Source organism: Chiroxiphia lanceolata, chromosome 4 (assembly GCF_009829145.1).
Source record: "Chiroxiphia lanceolata isolate bChiLan1 chromosome 4, bChiLan1.pri, whole genome shotgun sequence".
NCBI lineage: Eukaryota > Metazoa > Chordata > Aves > Passeriformes > Pipridae > Chiroxiphia > Chiroxiphia lanceolata.
The window spans coordinates 51161523-51183177 of record NC_045640.1 but is presented as its reverse complement, the minus strand read 5'-3'; the positions used below and the strand labels follow the sequence as shown (position 1 = coordinate 51183177).

Sequence of the window (21655 nt, the reverse complement as noted above, 5' to 3'; positions counted from 1 at the left end):
AGCTCTTCCTTCCTTCAACTTATACCTTAAACCAGTGATGGGAGAGAATGTAGGCTTGGGCTAGAATTTTCCTTCTGTACAGATATTCTGAAAGCTGAATTGTACATGTACCGTATAGATGCAGTAATTAATTGCAAATGTGTTGACAAATCTATTGACAAACACAAGCTTATTGTGCAAAGGTGGAATTAGTCTTCTTTGTTTTAATAGTCCTCTGTTAATATAAATATAATTATCTGGAGATGGACTCTTGTGTAATTTTTAGATTATTTTAATATTGGAAATATGATTTCCCAAGCCTTACTAGAATGCTTACTCTTTAAATACATGCAACTCTGAGTATGTTCACTAACTCCTGTGCAGCCATTTTGAGGGATAAGGAGCTTCTAAGCCCATGGCTGCAAACCTCTGATTCAGGAGCAAAATTGAGAGCATGGTTCAGTGGTAAAGGCAGATCTGAGCAGGGCCTGGAAAGTGCGTGTGCTCCAACCATGGCATGAACTTGGTGATGGGGCAGCTGGAAGCAGGGTTACAGTGTCTGGGGGGTGCAGGGATTATCTCATTTCCCAAGTCCCTTACACTGCAATGCTCAAATAGCCAGGTCAGTGCCCTGGCTTATAGAGTAGGCAACATCTTTGTTCCTCCCAAAGTCCAACTGCTGACACTGGCAAGGCAGCTTTTATTTCCAGTAAGTAGAAACTCTATTTGTAGTATTCAGTAGAAGAGAATGTACACATATGCAAGCTTTTAGTTTCTGTTAGCTTTGGAGTGGTATAACATCTTCTCACACTAGGAGCCTTTATGGGTTTCAGAGATTGCTGTAGAAGTGATGTAGCTGTTGCTTATCTTCTCGTGGCTTGCTTCTGTCTCTTCTAGACCCCCTTGCACCTGGCAGTAATCACAAAGCAGGCAGAGGTGGTAGAAGACTTGCTGAGGGCTGGAGCAGATGTCAGCCTCCTGGATCGCCATGGTAATTCTGTCTTACATTTAGCTGCTACCGAAGGAGACGACAAGATCTTGAGTCTGCTCCTCAAGCATGAGAAGATCTCTCCGATGGTCAACCTTTCCAATGGTGAAGGTATGGAAAGATAAGGGCTCTATTTTACACTTAGCTACTAGACAAACACGACCCAATTCCTGCCCCTGCCAACACCATGACTCTACACAGGTAGATACAGACCTTGAAATTAGCATCTTTCCCCATTTTGCATATGCCTGCAGGCACAGATAAGAGAACACAGATGTGTTGGTTTTCTGGTTATACAGAACAGAAAGATGTAATGGCCACATGACATAGTATGGATTTGAATTCTTGTTACTCTGTATTCTCTTCAATCTCACAAAACTTCAAGCACTGTGTTCCTTCCAAGGTACCTTATGCCACCACTGGTTTTTAAAAAAAAAAAAATCCTCCTAGAAGAAAATGTTTCCTCTTTTCTAGTGAATGAATCCCCTCAAAAATAGGTTCTGGACCAGTGTTGAGTTTTGTATGTGGTACAATTCTATGATTCTATCATCTTTTAGTGTATAAGCAGGCAAAATATGTTACTTCTGCTCAGATAACTACAGAAACTCTAACTTATTTTACAATTTTCATAGATGTGTACACTTCAAAACTCATTACTCTGACATTTCTGAATTTTCAAATATTAATGCAAATGGACACATGCACAATATCAATGGTTGGGATTTATTTTGTGTAGGTCTCAGTGCAATTCACATGGTAGTGATGGCAAACAGTATGTCCTGCCTCAAACAGCTGATTGCTGCTGGAGTTAATGTCAATTCTCAGGAACAAAAATCTGGACGAACTGCATTGCATTTGGCTGTTGAACAAGAGAACATCCCTTTGGCAGGCTGCCTTTTGCTTGAGGTAAGGGCAGAATTTCTTTCTTCCAGGTCTTTCCAACTATATATTTAAATACTCTGGACACTCCTTCAGTGCTTCAGAGGAACAGAAAGGGAGGTTCCTGTTTATTGACTAGATTACTTAAACTAGCATAATGGCAAAATTATTGGTAATGTTACTCATGGTTTTGTTCAGCACTGCTGGTGAATCTTTTGGCCAAGCTGAGGAATTTACAGTGCCCCTGACCTGACTGCATATGGCATGTTTAATTTGCACTGAGTAATCCTGGCAGCCAATGAACTTATTCATGAACAAGCTCATCACTACTTCTGTGTGTAGTTGAATGTGTATAGAGAGATGTGCATAGAGATATAGTTGTGCATATCTATAGTATTTGTCTCACCTCTATATACCTTGATCCTGGTGTCCTTAATTCTACCAACCTCCTGCTACTGTAGCTCTCCTCGGTGTTGGTGTATGGATGTGCCACCAGCCTGGCTGCTCTTCTGAAGAGCAGCAGGAAGGCAGATTGCTGTGCACACCATTCACACTCCAAAGGCCGAGGGTAATCACATGGCAGAACCATTACATGGGATGCAAAGTGGCTTTTAATGTACCTGGCCTATTTGGATATACACTGCGCCTCCTGCTGTAACACTGGAGCACACAACGACCCATCTGCTCCTCCATGCAGACAGTTGTAGTTACTCTCTAATTATTTCTTTTCAGACATTAGTTTTTATGCAAACAGGCGTGGAAAGTGCTTGCATGCTTATGCAGACATGAGCCTCTGTAGCTCTATTGTTATAGATTTCTTTTCTCTTTGTCATTCAATAAAAACCTAGGGTGATGCAGATGTGGACAGCACTACATATGATGGGACGACTCCACTTCACATAGCAGCTGGAAGGGGCTCTACAAAACTGACAGCAGTTCTCAAAGCAGCAGGTATGAAAATAGATCATTGCTGGAGAGTTCTCTTTTACAGTGATGAAAATTCAAGTTAGAAGGCTGCAAGCAGAAAAGAAATGTGCCCGTGAACTTTAATGAGTGGAGGAGTCAGATGTTAAAGCCTGAAGGTCCGAATTTCCTCAGAAAGTCCGACTTTGAGGTGCTATACTAACCACTCTTCAGCACCATCTAATGGCTAAAAGGCAAATTATGTTGGTCAGAAAAAATCTCTTGAGCACTCTTGGAAGTTTTTTGAATGTTTCTTGTGTAGCTTTATAGCTGAAGAAGTGGAGAAGAGACCTTGTTATAGCTGGGATAAGTGTTGGACTGCTTAGAAACAAAAATAACCCCATCACTGAAACATGAGCTTGTTACTGTTTCCTATTTTTAGGTCACTTTAGAAGAATTAGATTTGAATATTTATTGGAACATTTTTTCCCCCTCTTTATATGGAGAGTAGCACTACACAGAGATGTGACAGCATTTAAATGTAATTTTAAGAAAAGAATTATTTACTGGTTTAATATAAAATATCATTTAGCTGGAGTAAATAAATTAGCTGTTTTGCCATTCAGAAATTAGAATGCATATTTTAAATATTGTTGAAAAGCAACTCGAAGCCTTTTTTCTTACTTTTTTTTTGCACACTTGTTTTCCAGGTGCAAATCCTCACATTGAGAACTTTGAGCCATTGTTTGATCTAGATGATGTGAAAGATGCTGAAGATGATGATGAAGGGATTGTGCCTGGAACAACACCGCTGGATATGGCAGCCAACTGTGAGGTATGTAGTCCAGTTTTTCTGTTTGGTGGGGTTTTTTTCTGTTTTTATTTCTAATCATCAAGGACAGTTCAGATCTCTTAGCTAGCTCCTTTCACTGCATCCACAGTTATTTCAGTGGTGACAAGCAACTAATTTGCCATCAAAAATTAAACTAATTCAGCCATAAAACTCCCATAATGAAATAACATTGGAAGAAAGCTCCACTTAACAGACTACTGAACCTCAGAGAGGAAAAAATGCTGATTTACTGATGGAATTAGGTACAATACTGCTGAGACTTGTCAAGATAATGGATACTAACGAGGTTTCTGCTAAATACTGAATTTAATATATTCTCTTAGGTGTACGACATATTAAATGGGAAACCCTACCAGTCAACAGAGGTTTCAGAGGAGTTGCTGACACGAGGTAACATCTATAAAGACTTGACAATATCCCTCTACTAATTGAATTCTCAAACCATAGTGGCAGAAGACATGCCCTGCTATAGCTTGTAACTGAACTGGTGAGGAGAAGAGGTACCCTCCCAACCACTTGCTCACAGAATGAGCACAATTCCCTTAAGAAGTCATAAGGACACAAAGGAGTACATTTTCAATATTACAGCAATACATTTATAAACACTGGGACTGGACGCTAATATACTCTTCAGTTTAGTTTTGTTTCTGCTTAGAAATGAACTGGTGCATGATTTCTGTAAATAATAAACTAACATATTTCTCTGTTCCCCAGGAAACTTGAGAGAGCTGAATGAAAGTTCCAAGATGCAGCTTTACAACTATTGGAAGTGCCTGATCCTACCAAAAACTGGTCCACTCTAGCACAAAAACTGGGTCTTGGCATACTTAATAATGCCTTCAGGTTGAGCCCTTCTCCATCAAAAACTCTGCTAGATAACTATGAGGTAACGTGGCTGTAACAAGTTATCAAGAACATTCAGACGTGTAGAAACACTGTCCTCCTGGACAGTGAGGAGCCCTCAGTTCTAACCAGCCTGGATGATGGTGAGCATCTGGTGTCTTCTCTCTTAGGTCTCTGGTGGTACAGTTCAGGAGTTGATCGCTGCTTTGAGACAGATGAATCACACAGAAGCCATTGAAGTCATTCAGGAAGCACTATCCATCTCACACAGTCCATCTCACCTGGAGAAGAGTACAGCAAAAGCTCTTCCGTCGTCATCACCACTCACCTTTGCAAGTGGAGAGACAGGTAAATTGACAACAAAATATGAAGAGCTTTATTTAAGATGTTTTTCTCAATTCTCCCTCCCCACCCCACCTTGGAATGATGATAGATTTTATATTTCCTTACACACAATGCCTCAGCTGCCTACCTGCTTCAGAAATATTTTACCGCAGCGTGACTTTCTTGTCATAGATATTTGCTAGGCCTAGAAGAGAGAGGAAAAATGGACCATTTGAATCAGCATGCCTGCATCACAGTATTGAATATACTGCCTCCCTTTTCTAAAACCAGACACTTACTATTTGCTGATGGTAATGCCATGAATGTACTGAGAATAAGTTTCAAAAGATAAACTAGGCAATGATTTCCCAGGCATGTACAAGTGCCATTAGCTTTTGACTTTTTTCTCCCCCCTCATATACGGATACACAGAAATGTTTTGGGCACATAAACTTCTCAATAAGACTTTGGTATTAAATATTTCTTTCTACAGTGTGTAGCACTCCAAAATGTCCCAGTATTCTGTAGGCAGAGATTACACAGGACCACAAGCAGTCCTGCTGTCAACTACCTGCTCAGAGCAGGGCCACTATAAGTATTACATGGGTTTGTCCATGTCATGTCCAGTTGAGTTCTGAGCATCCTACAGTGTTTCTGGGCAAGGGACTCTACTAACACAAAAACAGAGGTTGTGAGAAGTCAATAAGTCATCAGGGATGTTCAGTCATTGCCTGGCCATTTTAAGTAAAAAAACCCTTTTTTTTTTTTTACTGTTAAAACACCAGTAATGCAGCCTGTACGTGAAAATACTGTAGATATTTCTGGAAAGGAAAAAAAGGAAAACCACGGTCACTCCATTCTATCTAATGTTGCCAGTTTACTCTCTAGGGAACAGTTTGTTCAGTCACGGAAAGAACCTTCACACCTACCCAAAATGTGCTTGTACACATATTACGCCTTTAGATTAATCTTGAAGGGTAGGAGGGGTTCTGCTCCTTTACAACAGGAATGGACTGCATCACATTGTTTATTTTCAGGTGTTTGTTTAGAAAAATAAGATTGAACTCTAATATGCCAACCACTGTTATAGTCACCCTGATCCCATATCATACCTTCAGCTTGGACACTGATCCCTCGCAGTCAGGCACTCCTTTTGTGAATAGTGCACAGGTGATGGTTGCTGCTGACTTGTTCGTATTTCAGGTTCACTTACCAGATGAAAATTGTTCAAATATTTGTCTCAAAAAGAAATCTGTAAGTTAAGTTACATGAGCCTCATCCTGGAGCTGTACATTTGCTCAGAGCCTGAATCTGAGAACCAGAGAACCTTTTGACACCTGGGCAGAGTCCTGACCAACGTGCAGTGACAACATTAGTGTCAGCAGAGCACCAGGCTTCTCATCCCATCCAAGCTCCAACTGCAAGCTGATCTCTGCCAGCAATATGTCAGATCACATGCTTTGGTGGCCTGAAAACACTCAGCACAGCTTTTCCTAAAATAATGCCTCATATTAGAATCATTTTCCTATAGAAGAGCTTTGACCCTGTTGGTTTGCATTCCTTAGACTTTTCTGAAAGCAGCATACTCAAGCCACACAAGAATAACATATTTCCTTTTTCTCTCTCCCTCAGGTGAGCTTTATAACAGCAAATTTCAAGACAACGAAAGCACGTGTGACAGCGGTGTGGAGACCTCGTTCCGCAAACTGAGTTTTACTTATTCAGACTCTCTGAACAGCAAGTCATCACTAACACTGAGCAAAATGGCCCTGGGCTACGGACATGAAAGTTCAGTCCAAAGCAATTATATAGCCGAATAGTAATGTTCAATTAGCAATATGCAGTTACAGGAACAAATGCAACATTAAAAATTACATCAGTGTCGTCCTGGTCAGAGGGAAGTGAATTCACAACCAAAAGTGCACTGGAAGAATCCCACCCGAACCAGAAGCAATGGCAACTTCAGCATGCAACTCCTAGGCACTGCTTCCTTCCTCAAGTACATTTAATTTTATTAATTTACAAGCCATATACAATAACCAGGGCTCTACAGCCATATTAATACACAGGATTGGACGCTATGAAAGACTGACTGAGCTTTTCTGGGTTGTGAGGATTTTCTTTTACAGATGAAAGTCACTCCTTAAAGCATAATATGAACTCAAAAAAGAGGTAAGGCACACAGAACAATCAAAGGATACAGTTTCTAGCCGGTCTCTTCATAATTTTTGCAGCACAGTTGCACGAAAAAAGCTCCTAATATAGCTGGCAAAGAAAAATCATTAATCGTAACAGTGACAATTCAGAGAAAAAAAGAAAATCCTAAAAAAAAGAATCTTGTATATTTCAAATAATGTATTTAAATTTCACTTTGGTGCCTCTTATTCAAATCTTTTTCCAGTTTGGCATTTTCCTACTTGTAATAGTTTTTTTATATCTGTTCCTGTTTGACAAAGTGGGCTTTTTAAATGCTTATTTTTATTTTACTTTTATAATAAAACCCTAAAATTAATTCTCTTGTCTATGCTTGCTGTGATTTTTCCATATCTTTCAAGTAGAGTTATTGAAGATTTAGCATTTCAGTTTTAGTCATTGATACAAGAGCATGCTGATTTCCAAATACTAAAATAAATAAAGGGTTGCAAGCCACCTGTCTTAAAGCTTGAAGCATCTTTTTTGGTGGGAGAGCAGGAGCATCAGCAACTGCTAAGCAGCTGTGCTTTGTGCTTTGGAATTAAAGCCTCTGCCTTGTTTCAGTTCTCATAATTATGGCAGCAGAGTGTTCATTTACACTGAAACCAACTATTTAGTGTCTCAGCAAAACTCTGATGAGACAGTTCTCCTTTAGGCTATCTAGAAACTCCTGTAATAACTGTGCTCATGAGCAGTGTTTCTTGTTTCACATTAATTCTGAGATAGTGAGTGTAACTGTTACTGATGTTGGCCCAACTAAAAGTACAGAGCAGGTATCAGATTTCATGATGAAAAAGCAACCAGCAGCATTGTACCATTGTCACTCACTTGTAGCCAGTTTTCATGGCACAAAGATGGAGATTTGACAGGGTTGCTCTTGGCTCAATTCAGTCTTCAGTAACCTGGGTGTCACTCCTGAGAAAATGAATCAAGATAAACCTTGAGAATGGCTACATTTAGAGCAGTAGTTGCTGAAATGAATTAAACCATGAGTAATGAAAAAACCTTGTGAACTAATTTTATATCCAGCTGAATTACTATTTTAATTACTTTCAGGGAAACATGATGAATAATAGTAAAAATGCCATTCTTTCTTTCAGTTATTGTATGTATAACCTGCATATGCAGCGTCTAAGGCATAAGGATTTTTGTTCAATTAATGAACTTGTCTAATAGAAACAGGCAAAGGTTCTCATATTCTGAGGGTGGAGGGGCTTTCTGAACCCCAGATGAGCTGCTGTCCAACTCAGGGAGCTGGCAGAGATTTTTACTGAGGTTTCTACAATCCTACAGGTCACCAGTGCACCCTGACTGTTGATTCACGCTTTTTAGCCTCAGTTCTGACCAGCTCTACTTTTAAACCACGAGAAGACACCTGGGCCTATATTTCCTTAAGCACTTAATGACCAAATGCTGTATAATAGCTATTCATCCACTTAGTGATCATGCAATGAACAGCAGGTCCCCTAGGCCCTGTGTATTGAAGTGCTTTAAATGGCAGTCTGGCAGCTTTTTTTCCTTGCAGCATCTCAGTTTCAGTATATTTAACAAAAGACACTTTAGTCCTTTTATTTTTTTTTCCCCTCTTTGTTTAGAAATAGAAAAAAGCTTAATTTAAAAAGTGTTCTCAGTACTTCAAACTGGAACACTAAATTTCTACAGCTGAGTCACATAATAGGATAACTTTTCCCATCTGTATCAACCCTCTCCATCTTCCACAGTCTGATAAAACTAGGCAAGAGGAGGAGGTAGAACACACCACCTAGTGTAGGACACACTACAGAAAGTGGCAGGACATCTACTAGGAGACATTTGTGTCTGGTGTAGTTCCATTTGGCAGAGCAAACCTGCTGGAGAGCCTAGTGCTTATTAGAAGCAGCTCAGTTAAAACACTAAAACACACAACTGTGCTCTTCTGCTTGACCTTTTTTCTTACTAGTAGTGGTCATCCTGTACAGGGCACACTGATTCTTGCACTGATGGCACCTGGAAGAAGGTCAGGCTTCTTGGCAGGTGTGAGGATGAAGGCAACATACACTGTCCCTTGCTAAGCCTCATTCCTCTGGATGTGAGTGACACAGACAAGTCTTGAACATTTAAAGCAAATGTGTTCACATCAGGTAACTGTCAAGATGTATTTATTGACCACATCATCATATCTGCTCACGTCAAAGAGATATTCATCCTTACACCTCCTTGCCAAAAAAGGTAGTGCCATTCCTATTTCACAAGTGTGATAGAATAAACTACAGCTACAGTCCTGCAAGAATCCAGAAATCAGCTGCCTGAGAGCTCCTCTCTACACCTGGCTTATAGAGGGAAACCTTTCTCACAGAGTACTAATGGTGTAACTTAGGCTTAAGGGTTTCATTCAACACAGCAAGTTAACATGAGGACCTCACTACACATTGTAGCACAGGATGTTGTCCCCATTCTATTCCGTGTTACCCTGAGGAAACAAAACTGAGAAGGGTGTTCACCAAGTTCTCAAAAGTCAGGAATAAGTTTGGGTTTTTTTAAGATATGTGCAGAAACAATAAGAAACACCCAACAACATGTCAAACTCAAGAGCAGGGTGTCTCTGCACTGTGGCTGAATGAACAGTTCTGACTAGGCCTATTCCACAGTGGGCTCTTCTTGTGCGCTGCATCGCACTGCAAGCAGCCTGGTGCCTATTTCCATTAGCAATTAAAGCACTGAGGTTGGAGGTATGAGCAAAGATCATTAATCAGCAACCTCGAATTGATCCTTAAAAGCTGATTTCATGGGTTTGTTCTTTTGAGTGCTAATCAAGCTTCTTCTCACTTTGACAGTAACTGCACCGATTTACCTGCAACACTTGAAATATTCAAATGGTTCAGTATGAAAATAAGAAAGATTACGTAATTAAGCTTTTTCCCCCCCCGAAATGTAAACTTTGGGCATTCTCAGTCCAGTTTAGTATTAAACTTTAACTTACAGTGAGGATCAAAATCTGAAATAATTCTAAACTTAATCTACATTTGCAGTGGAATGGAGCCTGCTCCACTATTTTGCTACTGTACTGCAGTAATAAACATCAGAAACTTGTGGAATGCAGCAAAAGTTGTGACAACAGATCACTACGGATCTTCTTTACATTTGATGTAAAATGGATTATTCAGCAAGTTAAACTGCCCTTGATTTTAGATTGGCTGCCACAGCTGTAAGTTCCTTGGCATCATATTTGGGGGTATTTACAAACTTAGAAATCAGTGTGGTAGTGGGAAGTTCTAGGAAGCATTCTGAAATTTTGTGGACTGCAGGAAGGATAAGAATGTTACCTACATGTGCTGGTGTATAAAGCCTCTTTTTTTCCCTTGTCTAGGCAAGTAAAATGCTTTTTTCCAACATTTAAAAAAAAGAACCACTGTCCTTGCTCCCTCCAAGTGACAGGAATGGTACTGCCGATTTATTAGCTCAGGGTGCAGTGGTCAATACTCACCCACAGTCCACAGCTTTTGGCTCTTCTGGATGATCACCCCTTGCAACAGAGCAGTTCTAAAGTAACCACCAAAGGCTCAGTCCCCACTTCTGCTGGCTTCCAAAGATTCCTACAGCTACAGGAAAAAGACAACACAAGTTAATTACCAAGGAGTTGATTTCCTGCATTCAACATTATGAAGCAGCCTGATGTCCTGCTCAGAGTCAGGCTGTAGTATGTCTGTTACTATTCAAAGCCTGCAGAGATTTCCCCATGGCCTCATTCAAACTCAACCACTGCAGCAATTTTTCAGCCTTCCGTTCACCCTTGCTTCATTTACAATACAGAGGAGTTCTAGCAGATCAGTGGCCTTCATTACATACTGCAAGGGAAAACACTTGTGACAGACTTAACACCTGTTAACCTGTGCCCCACTATGGCACTTGCCAACATTCCAGCTGAGTCAGCCCACACAGGCACAGAGCAGCATCATGCCTCTGGGATAGCTAATACAATGTCTGCCAGAAAGACAGGGGCATGACAACTGCCTTACTTCTCTTTCAGATGTGCAGTCACCTCAGTATCTTCTTGTCTTCAGCATCCCAGGGAAGAAAGTCTATATTTGGCTACAGTACAACCCAAAATCTGTAGCCAGAGCACTTCCAGATGGGTAACAGATGGTTAGATACACAAAACACGTCACTGTTCTAAACACTGAGCCCGCTTCTTTATGTGCTGCCCTTGGATCCTCACCAGTGTTCACACTAGGCAACCCAACCACAGCTTCCTACTGCCCTAACACTACCACGGAATAACAAGAGATGAAGATTTCCCCTATTTCTTTCATAGGAAATCACCTGAGGCCTGGCTCACACCATCACTCCTTTACAGCTGTTGGGGAAATGGGCTGAAGCTTAAACCCTGGTATAGTCCATGTTGGTTAGAAAGACAGAATCGCAGGGCCAGCATGCCCAAGTATTACTATTTAGCTTACTTACAACAGGTAAAGGAGGACTGCTACAACAGGAGAAGACAGAGAAGCTGCAATGCCTGGCAATGGCAATGTTTGCAAAGAGGTATCAGAGGCTGGCATTTAAGGTTTTGGTTTCTCACCACCATGAAACAGGATTGAAACTTTCAGCTCCTCCATCTGACAAGAGCTGCTTCCCCAGTAGGCCACCAGCTCAGACTCTTTCTTACTTAGAGCTCTGTTCTGGATTACCCAGCTCCCCACCAGGCCATAAAGCCTGGCTCAATCCACACGCCAGCAGTTCTACCACAGCCATTCCCCTCCACAGAGTCAACCAGGTACCCAGCCAGCCTCAAAGTAAAAAAGCTATGCAAAGAAAGAGCAATCCTGAACCACTGTGAACTCACAGAACCCACCAAAAAATTTCAAGATCAACTCCCAAAGCAGAGCTGCATGAACAGGTCCTGGCAAGCAGCCATGTTCACTGCCTTCCTCCTGACACCTCGGGGTGTTGTTTCCCTTCATGCTGCAGCACGTTTCCTTTGCTGTAGTCACCTAGACCAGAGACACCTTTTATTTTGGCTATGATACACACTAATAATCAAACCAGGTATTTATGGGTCTCTACTAACTGACTCTACTTCTACAGAAAAAATGCCCTTTTTTTATTTAAGTTTTGTTTTTTCCACTCTAATTAAACTAAACTGGGACTTCAATTTCACTATTGTGTAACATCTGACTGGAAAGCAGAGTTATGTAGACCAAATTCTTTGACTGGAACATGTCCTTAAACATTCTAACCACAAGTCCCTGGATGACTTAACTTACTACTCAGAGGGTAAGAAAGAAAACTGTGATTCTGACAATATAAAGACTGGCTTGTAAGCTACAAACCCCAACTGTCCTGGCCCAAGAATAAGAAACTCATTGGCCTGTTTCTCTGCTCCTGACACTGCTACAAGTGCCTGAAAAATGTGTCTGCTACACATCTCCAAAACCAAAAGGGGACTAATAGAAATAAAAGTACTGCAAAAAGACGTGCCTCTAAGCCAGAAAAACTGTCCAGGCCAAAAGGTATGCAAACAACAGGTAACAACAAAGACTGACAAATTATGAACACTTTCTTAGAGAGGAACGTTCAGATACATTTGTATGCTTCTTTCCTGGAGAAGATGCAGAAGAACTTGAAAAAGCTTCCAAGGACATGCTCCAGTAAACTGGAGCAAAATAAGGCTTCCACATGTGGCAGAAAGTACCAACAAAGAGGTGCCCCCTAAAGCTCAAAATGGTCTCTGCAAGTCCTGAATAGGTTCAGAGCCAAATCTCTGCCAGAGACCAGTTTTGGGACAACAAATCAGCCAATGCCATACAGTGTTCTTCCCAAACCTGCTCTCAAGTTCTGTTCTGGAAGGGCATTGGTCATGGCTGAAATGCACTCCGGCTGCTAACTTTTGCTGTCAGTGGAGAACAGCCAGGAGGGGGCCCGAGAGCAAAGAAAGGCCATCAGCACAAGTAAACTCACGGGTCCTTGAACAAAACATAGCAAGGATCCACCCTGAAAGAAAGCTGATGAGCCCAGTTCCCTCTACTGCTGCCACCAATAATTTAATGGCACTGAGGACAAGCACCATGACACTCACCACATGCTCCTCCCAATGCTCCTGCTCCTGAACCCCTGCCCATCAGACAGAACTGGCAATACAAGTGCTGCCCAGGAGCTGCAACAACACTCAGGTGGCTACAGATGGATGTGTTGATGAGTGCTGGGTACCCTGAATCTCTCTTCACTTGCATTCCTATCTTTGCCCTGATCTGAGACAACAGCAGAACAATGTAACCAAGTATAGCACAGCATGCAACTGCAAAAGTACCAAGGGAAAATGGTTAACCAAGGCACATGTCCAGCCACTGCTGCATGGGGCAGAGAACAGCTTCTATAAATACACACCTACTACAACACCAGGAAATCAAAAGGATGTATTAAGGATATTAAGACAACAATGGAAGTGAACCTTCCCCATTAAATTCTGTTTTGAGCTCAAGCGTTTGGCTTAAGTAACTGCTAATCTTTAATAACAGCACCTAGTGTTGAATTAAAGCTCTCCAGTGAGAAAGAATGGACCTGCTCCTTAGGGAGCTTCTGACCTTCAAAAGCAGCAATCAAAAAAAATTGCCTGAACGTTTTCACATCAATCTGGTAATTGCAGAAAGCAACAGGGGAAAAAACCATAAAAGAATGCTGTTCTACATAACTGTGCTGGTAGACATTAGCTGCATAGCCACTTCAACATTTATTTATCACATACCACATCATTTCTTTCACGATTTTGCCTAAAATTTGTGACAGGCTAAACAAGGTCACAGTTATCCAAATTCTAGCAATCCCAAAGCTCTTTTCTACATAACTCAAACTTCACTCCTATGCTGAGATGCACCAAGAACAAATACCATTGATCTCCAGACAATCCTCTTGACTGTCTTTAAACAACTGGCTCTATCAAAGCTCTATTTCTTTAACACTATTAAGTGCCATTTTGAAGTTCCATCTAGATGTGGCTGGAAGAAATATTTCTCCATAAGAGAAAGACATCAACAAAAACTGTCCTTTTTCTAATACACTGCAGCAGTATTTATGAATCATATTTTTTCCACATTTTTTCATCCTTACCTTATATTGATGCCATTGCTGCTTTGATTTCACTTTGATGCCAGGACACCAAAAAATCTGAAGAATTCTTTTTGTATTGTTGGCACAGGATGCCTTTCAGATAACTTTTAATCGCCTTTATCAATATCTGCATTTTCTAACTGTTAAGTTTTACTCATTACTGTAATTTTCTCTATTTATTTTGCATAATCTATAAACATTGGCACATACACCTCCATATTTTGATTGTTTTCATGTCTTCTTTTAGCTAGAACAAGTGTTGAATCAGAAAAAGCCTCCAATGCAAATGCAGTTAGTTGTTTTGCTGACCTAATAAAGAATTTGTAAGTAACTTCCATTTATCATTTCTCTTTCATCCTTAAGTTCTTTCTTTTGCTCAGGAGTGTGTCATTTTTTTTGTTAACGCCCAGTTCAAAAGCACCAGAGATCACCAAGGATTTATCAACATGCTCATCTCTCTGCCCATTAAAACTGTGGTTGCTGCAAGAAAACAACCCCCAGTGCAAGGTCTCTAAGTGTCCAGTGGAACAGCCACTCGCCCCACACGAGCTCGAGGAATCCCCCCCCCAGTAAATATCACCTACCTGGTGCTTTTACAACAGAGATGGACATCACCGGTAGAGCTTGTTCAAACACCACCTACTATGGTGCCCATTCTGCTTTGCAGGAAAATTAATACTTGCTCGGACTGTGAGGGGATTCTCACGGAACCCCAGCAAGATCCCAGCTGCATTTCAAACCACAGCTGACAGACAAGCCCGCTGTTTAGCAACCTGCTCACAGCGCAGCTCGGTGGTCTTGATTTCATGACAGCCAAACCCTCAGGCTCTCAGCTCCACAGGCTACAGCAGTCCACCATGCTGAAGCAAGCTTATTTTCTTTGTATTAAATGCCAAAGTGAGATGACATTTCTATGAGAAAACTTAAAATTTTAAAACGCAGTTGGAAACAGAATGGAAGGTGAACCACCATTACTTTGTATAGACTAAGGAGTTCAATGTGCCACCAGATGTAATAATGAGTCAAGAGTGTCTTCTATGGGGAACCATAGAAAGAAGAATGTTGAGGTTTTAATTTGTTGGAAAGAGAGGAGGATCAGTGTGGAGCACAGGACCACTCATGAGGAATGCCAAGAGGTAACACAGTGTCTGTGTAACAGTGTCTGAGTGAGAACAGCAGCCACTGCACCCTGCATTTAGTAGAGAAAAAACAGTCACTTGTACCTCTGTGGTTCTCTTACGTGACCATTTCTTCTCTGTACTGCCTCCTTTCTCTTGGCACCTTTGGTTAACTCTTCTCCCCGCTCCTTTTCTCACATGGCACATTATGTGGGATCCCACACAGCAGCAAAAGGTTCGTGACTGCACCTGTAGCTCTCTGGGCATAGACAAAGCTAAATGCAGAGCTCTCAAAGGCTGTTGCTTATTTTGCACGAAAAGAGAGCAGAAAACAAGTCTTGTACTGAATTCCTCTTTCAGAAAGGGGAACAGATCTGCCTGATGTCTGACTCGACAGCCCAGGTTTCATGCCTTGCAGGAGGCAGGCAGGCCACCTTAATGGATGACAGTCACAGATCTGAAAGGGTAGGACTAGTGCCCTCCTGATCTGGGTGTAGATAGTTCAAATAACTTGGAGGCGTACTTGTGGAGGTTGTCCCAGCTGCATTCCCTGCCCTTCTCCCCACTCCCCAGCATACCTTGCTGTTATCTTAAGATGAATTTCCACTTAAAGCATAGTGAAACTAGAAAAAAGATGGATGTACTTTCAGGACACCGCATATATTATATGTAAGCTTTGCTGCTGATATCTTTACATTGAACCAACAGTTAATATTCACACATGACAGGAACAGACAGTATATTCTCCAGTTGGCTCAAATTGTATGTCAGTTCAACTTCAGTAAAACTGTTTTAATTTTTCTTCTCCTCCTGTTTCACTGTTTATGTAACTAGAAGGAAACGAGGTATTTTCAGACAACATCCAACAGAGAGGTCAAGGTTAGTGAATTTTCTAGTTCTTCAACACTGGTAGGTTCCCAAGGATAAAACACAACCACTTTCTTCTTTTCAGTCATAAGGAAACCATTATCACTAAATCTGCCTTTTATACTCCCTACATCCAGAGAAACAAAAGGAGCAATTGCGGTGGTCTGAAGAACAAATATATAAGTATCATCTTGTTTGGATACAGAAACCTGAAAGAGAAATAAAATAAATAAATAAATAAAAGAAACTATGCATGTTAAAGAAGACCTCAGTCACACCCAAACTGGTAAAAGAGCCGCATGCCCATAACACAGACTGAACAACCACATTTGATCCAAATTAATAATCTCTTCTGGAAACCAACAGGATTCATATGCAAGAATCATGCAAAACCTGCAAATGTTATTACAGCCTTGCTACAGAATACTACAGATGGTGGAAGAATGCCAAAGTGTTATCACTCTACCATCTTCTTATGAAAATAACTGAATAAATGGTAATCTGACTTGCACATAGTACTTGTATCCTGTACTTACTGCAGTGAAAGAGATTTGTCCTTTCATAACACTTCACTCAACCAATCAATTCACAACTACTAAATTGCCATTCTAATTAAATCCATGGTAGAAATACACAGAAGCAAAAGATGGTAAAAAAAAAAAAAATCACAGTAACACAGGAGGTCATCTCATCTTAATGGAATATGGCAGTGAAGCCCTTATACTGTGTTTAGTAAAATATAAAAAAAAATAGTTGTAAAATACCAGGACAAAGTTTAATGTTTTATATCAAGTTCTACCAGTAGTTACTCTCAGAGAGACTTAAAATCCCAACCAGGATTCATTTTCATGCAGCACTCCCCATTCACCATAATGAAATATTATGCAACATAGTTTCCAAATGCCTAATAACTATATATAAACAGAAAACAAATTATATTCAGTGCAGATGTCACATTCCAGTTACATGAAAAGCAATGCTTTTCATTTTTAACAAAAAGCACACATCCTTTGCATTTCATGTTTCCTGAAGAAACACTAATGTCTTCATGCTTTTTAAAAGCAATGCTATGAACAGTAGCTCTTGGATTAGCAATGTATTTGAAAATTTAGTTAGCTTATTAGTAACTATGTATAGAAGCACCAGTTTCTTGCTAAACAGAATAATGTTTTTAATCATAGCTGCATACTTTCCTAAGATGACCACTTTGAATTTATCCTTGTTAGCTATCTGTGCTGCAAAGACAACACAGCTAGGGGATAAAGGAGTGAAATTTCCCAAAGATGCTCCAGTTGCAGAGCTTTTATTATTGATGTTGTCACCCACAAAAAAAAACCCAGCATGACTCAGACTCCAGATTGTGCCACCAGCTGAAAAAAAAATAAAAACAGGCTGATTTCTTTCCTTTGTATACGCAGGAGGCAGACTGCACTGCCATGAAAGAGATAAGGGGAAAATCTGGCCCATTTTCTTTTTGTAAAGCAATTATGCTGGTCCAGATTCAAAGAGATTAAAGACCTCTATTCCACCCTTGTTTAGTTTAGTCCCAAAGAGCAAAGCTGCAGTTTGAAAGCCAAATGTGAGAAGGCACAGGTCCCCATCCTGCCAATCCGACGATTAAGAATTTTGCAATAAGACATACGTGCTAAGAAGTGAGGCTTAACAAAATGTGTGTGTGTACACACACAGAGCATGCATGCTCCCTCTATACACAGCAAGCTTGCTGGGAGAAGAAATCTAAGGAAAAGCACCAAACTGACTAAATGTTACACAACACTGATGCTTTTTGTGCCTGTTCAGAAGACTGACACACTTGTCAGCTATTAAGAAATAATCACTATTACGCAAATCAGAACCCTTTCTGGAGGGTAGAGAGTTGAAGAAGGAGGAAAGGAGCACGGAATATTACATGTTAGCAACGGTACACTGATCTTAGACTGTGAGCACTTCAAGAGGAAATACTAGCACTTCAAAAGGAAAGAGAGGAAATATCATGACAACAATGCACTCCACACTCAACTGAACTAGGAACACCTAATAGTGACATTACTGCCTGCAAGCCAAAACACTTGCCATGATGCTTTTTGCTACCTAGGGACAAAAAAGTAAGAAAGGAGTAATGCTGCAGCAGTCAGGTGAAAGACAGTCTAAAAAATAAAAGGGAGACTTCATTTATTTGAAAAAAAACAAAGCCCAGGCAAAAACCACACATGAAAACAAACAAACAAACCACCAGTCTTATTTAGATATTCATATAGTGACACAGAAAAAAAAAAATCTGATTTTGAACTCAACATGGAAGGTATAACAGGAACAACTAAGGATAAAGAACATTCAGTGGAACCAGACACTGCATAGCAGGCAAACCACTCAAACCAGTAAGATTAGCAAAATCAAAAGCAGTAATTTAGCATGATTGATGCTTACACTAAGCTGGGTCTTTTCTAATCCTACAGCATCCTTTAGTGATGAAAGGAAGAAATGGTTTGTAGGACTCTGGAGGCCATCTTCTCCCACAAGACAGAAAGTGATAACACAGCTTTTCCTGGTACAATTTCTGCATCTTTCCAGAATATCACTTATGGACTCCTTGTAGATGGGCACAGCACTTTGTGCTTTAACAATCACACCTTCCTTGGCAAGGGTACACACTGGCTCCAAAGAACTCCAGGTGTGCACAACGACCTATTGAAGCATATTGAGAGAGCACAAAGCTTAGAAGAAAAGCTACATCTATGAAAACAGTGCAGCATCCTAGGTTTCAGATTGCTCATTGTAACAGATGTTTTCCTGACAGCACCAGCTGATTTCCACCTAGCAAGAAACTCTATAAAGATTTAAACAATAGATATGGCATAATAATTAGATCATTCTAAAAACAGTTAGTCCATTTCAAACAGTCTGGAGCTGTTGCTGTTTTTGATCTGCCAGACTTCTTGTTTTCTCCAGGCTCCTCCAGAGGAGGGGATTGCCAACTTCTGCCAAGGGAGTGCTGGGAAATGGAATTAGTGAGTGACTAATTTGTTGACTCTCTTTCCTCCTCTCCGTGATTAAAAAAAGTCAAGCAAAGGATTTTCTTAAGACTGCTCAGTGTTATCTGATGTAACTCAACTGGGTAAGCTAGAGTTTCTGCATAATCACCATTAAACAGAAGTAAGCTGCATCACCTTAAAAGAGACTATGAAAGTTATATTAATACAGCAAAACACACTTTCAAACATCATGCACGCATTATGAACATACTTTTTAAAAAAGGCATAATTTGGAAGATAAGCACATAATGAGAATTACAAAACGCTATTTATTTCATAAATTTTAGGTTATTTTTTACCTCAACAGGAGTCTGCAGTCAGAAATAGATCTTAAATCCTTTCAAAAGTTAAGTTCCAAATTTTCTTGAAGTGCAAAATACAGTATTCATCAGAACTACCCTACTGCCAATGATTTTCTGATGCTATCAGAAAATCTGAATTTAAGTCTGTTAGAATAACTCAGACCAGAAATAAACAATTCATTAAGTGCAGTTCTAGTCCGAACTACCCAGAAATTGCAACCATTTTCTGTACCGTATATTACTATATATAAGCAACCTTAGAAATCTTAAAATTCATGGAAATCCACCAGACAGAGCAGTGAACTAGGACTTGACACACTCACCCTATTAGTTCCAAAATGACTAGTAAGTCATTCCAGATCTGTTTTTCCATCCTTACTAGAGTTTTCACATGGGACACACTTTATGCCAGGAGTTATATCTCATTGTGCAACATGGTCCCTAAATTCATTTGGGATCTGGTTGCCACATGATTAACAGCAACAAAATGTAACAAGTTGAAAAGGAAGACTGTGGTCTACAAGGCAACTCAGCAGCCCAAATACTTCCTAAAAAATCCTATCAGTTTCTACAGTATTATCAGAAAACAGTTTAAGGCATCAATTGAAAAATGATAACACTGCATAAGTGACCTTGCAATTAATGTACACCTTGATGTTCTATCAATATTTCAGAAAATAATCCAGTCCTTTTTCCCAAAGTGGTATAGTTTGAGTATCGATAAGCAGTGGTACAATCCCTTTTTCCTGCCCCTGCTTAGTCAGTTAATCTAGTTCTAACCTCCAGGAACAGTTTTGTTAAGTAGTGAGGTACCATTTTTCACACTTTGTTCTATTTAATCATCAATCCCTTTAAGATTTCAACAGAATAGTTAATTCCAGGCTTGTACCTACAGGCTGAAAGCAAAGCACTTAATTCCTTCTTCTGTGAAGCAGTACACACTACTATAATAAAAGATAGTGTTGCCCCTAAGAAGATTAAAGACTAGAGTTGCACCTCATTGTGTCTGAACATAGCTTGAAGCTTGTTAAGCAAAAATGTGCTCTTTCAGCTTCTCACATTTTTGCAGGAGGCACACAAGGGTGGTGAGAGAGGTGTCACTTACCCTCAAAGTCAGCTTCTGGTCTCCATGAAGATCTGAGACACCGTAAATGTACAACACACCTTGGTCTTCATACGCCACAGGCAGCAGTGGTGCAAAGAAGTTCTGGGCAAAATAATGGAGCAGTTTCCACTTACCACCATACTCTGTAACGGGTTAAAAGGAAGAAAGATTCAAACAGAATCCAAGATTGTCTTGGCACTCAATCTCTTCCTGTGCTTTCTGGTTCTGCTATGGCAATACAACATCCTCCTCTACCCTTTTGTACCTTTTCCAAGTGCAAAGAATGACTGAAGGTACTCTAGCTTCCTTTCAGGTAAGGCTCTACTGCAAAGATTCGATGCTCCTTGAAGCTTTACTTTGAACTTCACCAAAAGGTTGCATTTTCTACCTCTTGGACCTATCATTGCTACACTGCCATTCAGCTAAATAAAGCCTTAAACACAAGTGACAAAACTGACACGGCATACCACACACTAAGCAAGCAGCAAGAGCATCTATGTTGTTGAGGATCCAGATGAACACACTGGCATTGCCACAAGTTACCGCTACTATAAAAAGAGACACCAGAATCTGACTTTTGGTGCTTATACAAAGCGCTTTCTTCCCCTTTTTCAGTCCCCCTCTTTCTTAGAGGAACATCAGTAGCAACAAAGATAAAAAAACAAGTTCTCAAATCAAAGACAACTCTGAGCTTGGCAAAATGAATTTGGCAAGATCTAGAGACAACATTTACTTCATGAGAGCCATATGTACGTCCACGACAGACATATGCCAATCAGTTCGCATTGCCTCTTTAATGAGATGTACCTCATTACTTTTAATACTTTGAAAGTCTGCCATTAAACTGGAAAAGCCGTCAAACATTGCGTCCTCTCCAAAAAAAGCAATTTTGCCAGATGCAACAGTGCCACATAATCATTTTGGAAGAAAAGCTGCTTCCAGTTCTTCCTCTATTAACCTTCCATCTAGCACCCACCGTCAGCATTTTAAGTCTGTCGTTGCTCAATCATTATCCAGTCATTGAAACAGCACTAAAAGGAAGTAGCAAGTCAGCTGCAGCATCTCATAAGGAAAGAAAAGTTAGATACTGATTTCATTCTTGTTGTTGGCTCTTTGTTTTATGCAACAGGTTTAAAGTCCATGGATGCTGAAAAATATTTTCAGTAATATGTTTTTCTCGTAACTAATT

At 40.3% G+C, this 21655-nt stretch overlaps 2 protein-coding genes across 7 annotated transcripts in view; one reads left to right on the top strand and one right to left on the bottom strand.

The window, feature by feature from the left end:
* The window catches only part of NFKB1 (nuclear factor kappa B subunit 1), a 54697-nt gene extending 47605 nt beyond the window's left edge, over positions 1 to 7092 (top strand). Inside the window, 9 exon segments of the mRNA XM_032684882.1 lie at positions 877 to 1078; positions 1704 to 1873; positions 2695 to 2797; positions 3460 to 3584; positions 3926 to 3992; positions 4317 to 4358; positions 4361 to 4488; positions 4616 to 4715; positions 6348 to 7092. Coding sequence (XP_032540773.1) covers positions 877 to 1078; positions 1704 to 1873; positions 2695 to 2797; positions 3460 to 3584; positions 3926 to 3992; positions 4317 to 4358; positions 4361 to 4488; positions 4616 to 4715; positions 6348 to 6589 — 1179 coding nt within the window. The 3' untranslated portion in view covers positions 6590 to 7092.
* The window catches only part of MANBA (mannosidase beta), a 58974-nt gene continuing 41490 nt past the window's right edge, over positions 4172 to 21655 (bottom strand). The window contains exons 15-23 of one of the 6 annotated variants that reach the window (XM_032684877.1): positions 20467 to 20609; positions 18455 to 18712; positions 15739 to 16236; positions 10426 to 10540; positions 7791 to 7877; positions 5882 to 7034; positions 5699 to 5782; positions 4896 to 4974; positions 4172 to 4773 (exon numbers count right to left, since the gene is read on the bottom strand). In XM_032684877.1, coding sequence (XP_032540768.1) covers positions 16012 to 16236; positions 18455 to 18712; positions 20467 to 20609 — 626 coding nt within the window. In that variant the 3' untranslated portion in view covers positions 4172 to 4773; positions 4896 to 4974; positions 5699 to 5782; ... (2 more) ...; positions 10426 to 10540; positions 15739 to 16011. Of the gene's footprint in view, positions 4774 to 4895; positions 4975 to 5698; positions 5783 to 5881; positions 7035 to 7777; positions 7878 to 10425; positions 10541 to 15738; positions 16237 to 18454; positions 18713 to 20466; positions 20610 to 21655 lie in introns of all 6 variants that reach the window. The other 5 variants (XM_032684880.1, XM_032684881.1, XM_032684879.1 and 2 more) reach the window with 5 other exon arrangements.